The sequence below is a fragment of the Vidua chalybeata genome, chromosome 22, assembly GCF_026979565.1.
Source record: "Vidua chalybeata isolate OUT-0048 chromosome 22, bVidCha1 merged haplotype, whole genome shotgun sequence".
Lineage (NCBI taxonomy): Eukaryota > Metazoa > Chordata > Aves > Passeriformes > Viduidae > Vidua > Vidua chalybeata.
In genome coordinates this window covers 2,222,453-2,231,279 of record NC_071551.1, presented here as the reverse complement: position 1 = coordinate 2,231,279, position 8,827 = coordinate 2,222,453, and the positions used below count along the sequence as shown (strand labels likewise).

The 8,827-nt window shown below is 62.4% G+C and overlaps 1 protein-coding gene across 9 annotated transcripts; it reads left to right on the top strand.

The window, feature by feature from the left end:
• The first annotated feature begins 1,393 nt into the window (after positions 1-1,393).
• Positions 1,394-7,645, top strand: SH2D5 (SH2 domain containing 5). 9 transcript variants are annotated; one of them, XM_053962872.1, is made up of 10 exons: positions 1,394-1,858; positions 3,017-3,194; positions 3,361-3,441; positions 3,548-3,622; positions 3,995-4,138; positions 4,226-4,435; positions 5,785-5,947; positions 6,034-6,136; positions 6,251-6,410; positions 7,322-7,645. In XM_053962872.1, the coding sequence occupies exons 2-10, from the start codon at positions 3,111-3,113 to the stop codon at positions 7,523-7,525; spliced, it is 1,224 nt and encodes a 407-aa protein (XP_053818847.1). In that variant the 5' UTR covers positions 1,394-1,858; positions 3,017-3,110; the 3' UTR covers positions 7,526-7,645. The 9 variants fall into 9 exon arrangements, with proteins under 9 accessions (XP_053818847.1, XP_053818843.1, XP_053818844.1 ...); XM_053962868.1 differs by having other exon boundaries at positions 2,971-3,194; XM_053962869.1 differs by having other exon boundaries at positions 2,943-3,194.
• The last annotated feature ends 1,182 nt before the right edge of the window (positions 7,646-8,827 follow it).

The following is an 8,827-nucleotide window of genomic DNA, read 5'->3' as shown; positions in this document are numbered from 1 at the left end:
GCTCTGTTGGGACCTCTTGCTGGTCCTCTTCTCCCCTTGTCACTGATCAGTGAGGACAAAAATCCCAGCTGAAACCTTCTCCCCCAGCCCTGCTCCACAGAGCAGCACCTGCCTTCATAGCACCTCCCCGCTCTGCCAACCTGGGGCAGCAATGCCAGTGGGACCTGACAGTCTCCAACGTGCTGCTGCAAACAGCTGTGAGGAGGGGAGTTACACAGAAAGGGAGAAAACAGCTTCATTGAATTTATTATTTTCAGCTGCTGTCTCAGTGTGCTACCTCTAACTGGGAGCTAAAAAATTCCTGTAGAAATGGCCTAAATTGTTCCCAACCCTGTAAGAAGGGTACAAACAGCAGGTTAGAAATCACAGCTGATGGGAAACAGAGTGAAAGCTCTGATCAAAGAATGATCCACAGAAATGTAAAGCAATTAGAAACATTAGTTAATGGCTTGTTCCTGGGGCTGCTTGTACCAAAGCCATGGGGTTCGTTGCCATTGTGGAAAGATAAACTGGAGAAGCTTCTCAGTGCTGGCATATCTATAGGGACAAGGAGTCTTTGCCCAGGTGCTGGGCATTTTTCAACCCCTCTTCCCAATGGCATCCCCACACCAGTAGTCCCATGGGTATTTGTTAAAACACTGCTCTGGATGACAGTTTTCTCACATCAAGGAGCACCTTGAATTAAGAGTTGTGCCAAAACCTTGGTCATCACCAGACTCTGGCTGTGGTTTGAATTAAGTGATTTCTGCACACTGAGCCAAAAAAACGCCACAGGGTTGGTTGTATTTAATCCAAAGGAGTGGTCCTTTCTTCCCAGGAGCAGTGACTGGGATTGAATGGGGAAGTCTTAACTGCCAGCAGAGCAAACGCTTTCTGGGGGGTTTGTGCCAGGTCTGCCCCTCTCTCTTCCCCAGTCTCCGTTTCCTGGCCAGACTGGGCTCTGTTATGTTGTTTCTTCAGCCCCATCTGTCCCTTTTTTTTTTCCTTTTCTTCCACGGTTTCTGTGCTATCCATGATGGGATGGCTCTGCCATTGCAGCTCGCAATGTCTTGAAGCAGCTGGTGCTGGCAGTTGCCCAAGGGCTGAATGATGCCGGTCAGACTCTTTTCCTCACACCTTGGGATTGCTGGGGCACAAGACAGGGATTTTTAGATGCAGCACCGAGGGTTAGACCTCCATCTCTTCCCCAAACTGCTGCTTTCCCATTCCAAGAGCCAAGCTCATCCCTGGGACTGGGAGCAGCTTCCTTCAGCTGGCACGGAGGGTGTGAGGGAGGCTCTGGGTTATGTGGTTGCTCTGCAGTGAGGCCAGAGCCACCCCTCTTCATTTTTATTCCAGCAAAAGCAGGCAGCAGTGGGCAAAACTCCACAGGGAATGTAGAAATTGGGGTGAAAAGGGTCTGAGCATCAGGGCAGGGGGTGGCGAGCAAGCAACCACGTGCGTACGTGTCAGGGTTAGAAATCGCTGCTCCGCTGGGCACGCCGGAGGAGACGGGAAAAGACGCAGAGAAAATCAGTTGCCGCCGCGTTTTCCAAAATCCCGAGCGAGTGCTCCTGCTCGCCGTCGCTTCCAAGAAACGGAGAGAACCGAGGAGGAAAATTGCGGTGATTCATCGCGGGCAGATCGGAGGCAGGAAATGAGAGTTCTCTGCCTGCCCCGTGCCCGGCGTGGGCTCCGTGGGCTCGGGCTCGCCGGGGCCTGGCTGGCGGCGCGGGCCTGACACCCACGGGTCGAGCATCCCTGCGCCGCGGCCGGAGGAGCTACCGGCGAGGGAAAAACAACCGGCGGAGGCCGAGAGCCGGAGCAGCGGGAATTTTTCACCTGCGTTTCTCCGGAGCCATCCAAGCGAGAGCTGCCCGTGAGCCGGGGGGTCCAGCGGGATGGAGGTCCCAGGGGATGCTTGGTGCCTGGTGTCACACATCACCTAAATTTGGGAGGGGTCAGCATCCCTCCTTGGGGACCCCCATGGTGGTCGGTGGGCTGGGGGCTCCATTGAGAAATTAAGCGTGGGAAAAGGGGGGCGGGGCTTGGGGGCTGCCTGTCCGCGGATTGGCTGGGGGAGGGGGGGAGACCCCCCAAATTGTGCCGGGAGGGAGAGGGGCCAACCTGCGCTTGTGACGGGCACACGGCACCGCAGGGACCCCCCCCCCCCCCACCCCCCCCCGACCGTTCGGATGCGCGCGGGGCAGCCGGACCCCCTCCCCCCGTCACGGCGTTTGCAGCCGGCGGCTGCGGCGGGGCCTCTGTGACACGAGCGGCGCCGGTCCCAGCCCGGCCGAGGGCTGCGCAGCACAAGCCCCCTTGGGGTGGCCAGAGAAGGGTCCGGCGCACTCCTCCATGGCTCCTCTGGACCAAAAAGCACCCCCAAATCTGCTGCCCTCATCGCTGGTGTTTTGGGATCACCCCTGGAGAGCCCCGGGGGTCTCGGTGCTGCTGCGTGGCCGGCGGGAAGTGGGGTGGAGGATGGGAGGGGGCGGATGTGGGGGGACTCCAAAACCTTGCTGGAGTTCGGGATGTGAGACTGCATGCACCTCACTTGGGGTCCAGGGTGTATGTTCGGCATGCGGGGACTGCTTGGGTTTCATTTGGGGGTGGATAGTGGGCACTGCATCCATCACGTTTGGGGTGGGAATCTGGGGACCCTCACATCACTGTTGGGATCAGGACGTGGGTAACTGCCTGCATGCTGCTTGGAGTGGGGACATGGGAGCCTGGACTGGACCTCAGGAACAGAAGATGGGGACCCTCACATCACCCGTGAGGTCAGGAGGCTGGAACCCCTGTGTTGGGGTTGGAACCATTTTACTGGGGCCGGGACCTGGGGACACCTGCACCGGGACTTGGGGACACGTGCATTGGCATCAGGACTTGGGGAGCTCCGTGCAGGGACTGCAGCACCTCCCCAGGGCTCAGCAGGCTGGAAACAGGGGACGGGGGGGCAGGTTGTGTCTGTCCCCTCCCTCCTCGCAGGGACAGTGACCGGGGCCCAGACCCAGACTCCTCGTGCTTGCTCCAGCCCATCACCCTGGAAGGCCCCGGATAACTGAGATGTGCCGTCGGAGTTGCTTGACCCCATCCTGATCCAGCCTTCACCCCCAGTCCCCGCTGCCATGAAGAGGAAGCCGGGGAATGGGCGGGGGCCGGACCCTGCGGCCCCCCAGCAGCGAGCCCGCTCTGTCACCAAGCCAGCAGAGGTGACTTACCCACGGCGGGGGTGGGGGGGGTGACACCCCGAGATGAGATTCGGGTGTTGTTGGACCCTTGTGACTCCTCAAACCATCATCTCAGCGGGGGCCTGTTGGCCGGGGGGGGCATCATGGGGGGCTGTTGCTGACCCGGGTGGGGTTTTTGCCCCCCCAGTATGTGGGATCCTTCACGGTGGAGGAGCTGGACCTGCAGCAGCGAGCGGGGCGGGTGGAGGAGCAGCTGCAGGCACTGAAGGTCAGGATCACTGCTCCCCTCGCTGGGAAACACAGGGGACCCCAAATTATCAGGGCACCCACAGGGGCACAGCCCAACCCCCTAGTGCCACATCTCCCCCGGACAGGACTGTCCCAGGAGGAGGTCGGTGGTGCTGAGGTTCAGCTTGCAGGGGCTGAAGGTCTACGATGCTGATGGGGAGGTAGGAGGCTGGGGGGGTCAAGGGGGATGGGTAAGGGGTGCTGGGGCTCAGGGGAGCTGAGTAGGAGGGTCAGGAGTGTTGCAGGGGTGTTGGGAGGGTCAGGAGTGCTGGGGAGGGGAGTCAAGGATGCTGGGGTTGGAAGGTCACGAGTGCTGAGGAGCGGGGTCAGGTGTGCAGGGAGGACGAGTGAGAAGTGCTGAGGGGGTCAGGGATACTGGGGAGGTGTCAGTGTTCTGCTGGAAAGGTGCTGGGGGGGTTGTACCTCTCTGAGCACTGCTTTTCTCTCGAGAAGCTGCTTTGTGTGAGCAAGCAGGGGTGCCCCGGGGGGGCCCAGGGGTGCTGGGTGCCCCTGACCCCCGCCCCGTCCTGCAGACGCTGCTGATGGCACACGCGCTGCGCCGGATCCTGTACAGCACCTGGAGGCTCCCTGACCGCCAGTTCGCCTTCGTGGCCCGCAACCCCCACAGCCCCCCCAGCACCCTCTTCTGCCACCTCTTCGTGGGGCTCCCGGGAGAGGTGGTGGCCCAGCCCCGCCCCGTGCCCAAAACACCTTCATTATTATTATTTTTAATATTTGCACGCAGCATCTTTCACCTCCCCCAGGTCCAGACCCTGCACCTCCTGCTCTGCCGCTCCTTCCAGCTCTGCTACCTCCTGGCGCACCCCGAGGAGCAGGCGGGCGAGGGGGAACTCCCGGGGCCGGGGGTGCTGCGGGAGCCCCTCAACCCCGAGGAGGTGTCACGAAATGTCAACGCTCTCGTGTCCTTCCGGCGCCTGCCCGCACCCGGCGGCCTCGGCCCGCTGGGCACCGCGGTAGGTGCCCCTGCCCTGCCCGGCTGCTGCTCCTTTGCTGGTGTGCGTGCGAGGCATTCTCACACCTGGGATTCTCACACCTGGGGTCCTCACACCCGGGATTCTCACACCCAGGATTCTCACACCCGGGATTCTCACACCTGGGCTCCTCACACCCGGGATTTTCACACCTGGGGTCCTCATACCTGGGGTCCTCACACCTGTGATTCTCACACCTGGGATTCTCACACACGGAATTCTCACACCTGGGGTCCTCACACCCGGGATTCTCACACCTGGGATTCTCACACCCGGAATTCTTACACCTGGAGTTCTCACACCTGGGATTCTCACACCTGGGGTTTTCACAGGTGTTTCCTGGCTTGGCACTTTGCATGCGTGCTTTGGCCCAAGCTGTTTGTGCATGGGGTCTCGCGGGGCTTTTCCTCCGCATGGTGTTTCACAGAACAGTTTGAGCTGGAGAGGACTGACAGGGATGATCAAAGTCCAGCTCCTGGTCCTGCACAGGACAGCCCCGTTTCTCTCACAGCAGTCTGTGTACGGTGCTTTAGCACAGGCATTTTTGCACAGCGTGTTCCCAGGCAGCATTTGTGCGGCCTTTTCTCGCATTTTGAGCAGCACACTGTCACACCACACATCATTACCTGGTGTCTTGCATGGTTCCCTTGCATTTCTTCTTTGTGCAGCCTTTCTTTGCACAGTGCTGCGTGCACAGTGCTCTGCACAACCTTTTCTTTCGAGGGTCGCACTTTGCAGGGCCCATCCTGCACGGCCCGGCCCCACTCGCTGCTCTGCTCAGCCTGTTTGAAGCGGCCTTTCCCTGAGGGCCTTTCCTGCCATCGGCCAATCTGCACAGCTTTTACTTGCACAGCGATTTTGCAGGAGGTTTTACAGTGCATTTTTAACTTGGCATTTTTGCACAGCACTTTCTTTCCGTGATATGCTTTTGTAGAACTTTTTTACGCAGCATTATTTCTCATAACTTTTCTACATGGCACTTTTTGCATGATGGTTTGCATGGCTGTTTTGGTGCGGCATTTCTGGCAGAAATGTCTACACAGTAAAAATGCTCTTCACAGCTCTTTTGGCACTGTGTTTTTGCACTGCGTGGTGATTTTTTGCATGGCATTTTTCCAGTGTTCTGCATGGCATTTCTTCTGCACATCATTTTTTGCACTGCATTTTCCCCACGGTGTTTTGCACAACTTTTGTTTTGTTTTGAGTGTGGTGTTTTGCACAGCTTTTTTGGTGTTGCATCCTTTGGACAGCATTTTCCCGCGTGGTGTTTCACCTGACATTCCCCGCGGCCAGAGCCCCCAGGCCACTCTCACGGCCTGTCCATCCCCCAGGACCGGCGGTCGGAGGCAGAGGGCAGAGCCTGGCGCCCGGGGAACCCCTACTGCTCGCCGGTGCTGGTGCGCAAGAAAGCCATTCGGAGCAAAGTGCTGCGCTCGGGAGCCTACCGGGACTGCGGGGGCGAGGGACAGCTCCACCAGCAGCCTCGAGACGCCGGTGAGTGCCGGGGGGAAACTGAGGTACGGGGACACACAGTACCACGAGTGTTTGGGAGCGAAGAGGGGATTAACGGGCTCCCGCAGCAGCGGCGGGAGGGGAAAGCAAAGGAGCGAGGAGCTTGGCCTTCCTGCCCGAAAACGAGAGCGTCCTCGCCGAGAGCGTGTGGGCCTTCGCCGGCATCGCCAGGTGAGTGCGTGTGTGCGAGCACTCGGCACGCACAGCCCTGCCCTGCACCAGCCCCAGCCCCAGCCCGGCTCCTGCCCCAGCCCGGCTCCTGCTCCACCGCCGCCTCGCCCCCAGGGCCGCCGGGGTCGCGCTGCTGCGGCGGGACGTGCCCGGCTCCTTCCTGCTGCGCGCAGAGCCCGGGCTGCCCAAGCGCTGGTGCCTGTGGGTGCGGGCGCCCTGCGGCGTGGTGTGCTACGGCGTGCTCCGGACACAGCAGGGCAGGTTCTGCGTGGAGGTGAGCCCGGGCTGCGGCGGGTCAGGGGGCGTTCGGTGCGGGAGGGCGCGGGGGCTGCGCGGGGGAGGCGCATCGGGTGTGGGTGCAGAGGGGTTCAGGCGGTCTGTCTGTGCGCCCCTGCACCGCTGCCGTGTGCCTCGGTGCGTTTGGTGTGCCCATGCACGGATGCACCGATGCGTACACCGTTTACTTGATACTGTGTGTGTGTCTGGAGCACTCATGCACGGGTGCACGGGGGCTGTAAGTGCATTTGTGCCTTGCGCCGGTGTGTTGGTGCACCAGGGCAGGGATGCGCTGCTGTGCGCATGCACCTAATGCACCGTGTAAGAGCACTTGCTGTGCTTGTGCATGGCTGCACTGGTGCCTTGGCGCAGGGATGCACCAGGGTGGGCTCGGGTGCAGGTGTGGGAGCACACAGGGGTGTGGGTGCGTGGGCACATCGACCCACAGGTGCATCTGGGCACGGCACACAGGTACCCCTGGGCATGGGTGCACCGGCACATCCACCCTTGGGTGTGTAACACGCCTGAGTTTTGGGTGCACTAATGCCCAGGTATGCGATGCACGAGTGCTCTGGTGTGCATTTGTCCCCCAGCCAGGCCAGGGTGCTTTGGTCTGTGCGTGTATCTGGGTGTACCTGGCACACACAGCCCCCAGGACCCACGCGGGGTGCGGGGCGTGCAGGCTGTGCTGCACTCACGCCCTCACCTGTGCCCTGGTGCGTGGGTGCCTTGGCTCCGTGGGTGCCTGCTGCAGAGCCCAGGGTGTGTGAGGTGCGTGGGTGTGCTGGCACACGGGCACGCCGGGATTTGCTGCGTGGGCACACTCAGTTCAGGGGTGCAGGGGTGTGTGGGGGGCACAGCCTGCGCGGGGGGGCTCATCTCTCCCTCTCCCCTCTCTCCCGACGGCAGCACTCCAACGCCGAGTTCGCCAGCGTGCCCGCTCTCCTGGCCCACTACTCCGGGCCACCGGGGGGCTGCTTCTGCCGCCTGGCCCCCGGCCGACGCAACCCCGGCTACGAGGAGCGGGACCCCGGCGGCGGGGCCGGCGCCGGGGCGGGGGAGGCCGCCTGGGCCCCCGCCGCCCCCACCGGGGTGCAGCACGAGCGGGGGTAGGCCCGGCGCCCTCCCCGCGCACGGCTGCCCCCGACACCCCCGGCTTTCACTCGCTGCCTGCCTTATCCCCCTGGCCGGGCTGGCCGGCGCCTCCCGCAATAAAGGCTCTCGTGCATCGGAGCAGGGCTCGGCTGGCTGCTCGCACCCGCCCACCGGCGTGCTCACACCTGTGTGCTCACACCGGTGCGCTCACACGCGTGTGCACACGCTCTCTGGCCCAGGCACCGCACGGACTCGCACTCATGCGACTGCCCCGCGCGTTCGGGCTCCCGCGCTGCTGCAGCGGCGCACTGGTGCTCACGGGAGGTTGCACACCCACGGTCACTCACCGCCACCTGCACACGCAGGGGTCACAGCTGGGCACTGCTGCCATCCATCGCACACTCATGGCCCTGTGCACACCTGTCCTCGTGCACACCCCACTGGACACCTGTCCTCGTGCACACCTGTCCTCGTGCACCCTCATTGCACACCTGTCCTCGTGCACCCCCCATTGCACACCTGTCCTCGTGCACACCTGTCCTCGTGCACCCCCCATTGCACACCTGTCCTCGTGCACACCTGTCCTCGTGCACCCCCCATTGCACACCTGTCCTCGTGCACACCTGTCCTCGTGCACCCCCCATTGCACACCTGTCCTCGTGCACACCTGTCCTCGCGCACACCCCATTGGACACCTGTCCTCGTGCACACCTGTCCTCGTGCACCCCCCATTGCACACCTGTCCTCGTGCACACCTGTCCTCGTGCACACCCCATTGCACACCTGTCCTCGTGCACACCCCACTGGACACGTGCGCGCGCCCTCGGCCCCGCGCGCCCCCGGCGGTCACGTGACGCGGTGGGCGGGGTCTCGCTCCCGGCGCGGCCCCGGTCGCTGCGGCGACCGCGTGCGGTCGCTCGCGCATGCGCGGGGCCGCCTCCCGCCGCCTCAGCGGCGCCGTGCCCTCGGGGTCTGTGCGCGCCTCCGGCCAGCGCGGCACCGGCGGGGTCACCTCAGGTTTTCTCTCGCTCCGTCCCCTTTGGGCGTGTCTCGGCTCCCAAAAGTTACCTCAGGGTTCCTTATTCTTGGGTTTCCCGCCCTTCGGCATCCCCTCACGGTTTCCCTCACAAACACTCCCTTCAGGTTTCCTCCCCTCGACCTGCCCTAATTCCCCCTCAGACCTGTTCCCAGCTTCCCCGTTTCCCTGCATCCCTCCCCAGCTCTTTTTCTTTATACTTTCCCCTTCCCCCCCAGCCTCCCTCGCTCGGGGGTCCTTTCGCTGTGTGCCCCCAGTGAGGGGTAAATGCTTCCCTCCCACAA

Coding starts and splice junctions, on each gene's coding strand:
- SH2D5 (XM_053962872.1), top strand. CDS start 3,111: ATGAAGAGGAAGCCGGGGAATGGGCGGGGGCCGGACCCTGCGGCCCCC. Junction 3,195..3,360: donor CTGTCACCAAGCCAGCAGAG/GTGACTTACCCA, acceptor TTGCCCCCCCAG/TATGTGGGATCCTTCACGGT. Junction 6,137..6,250: donor GCCTTCGCCGGCATCGCCAG/GTGAGTGCGTGT, acceptor CCTCGCCCCCAG/GGCCGCCGGGGTCGCGCTGC.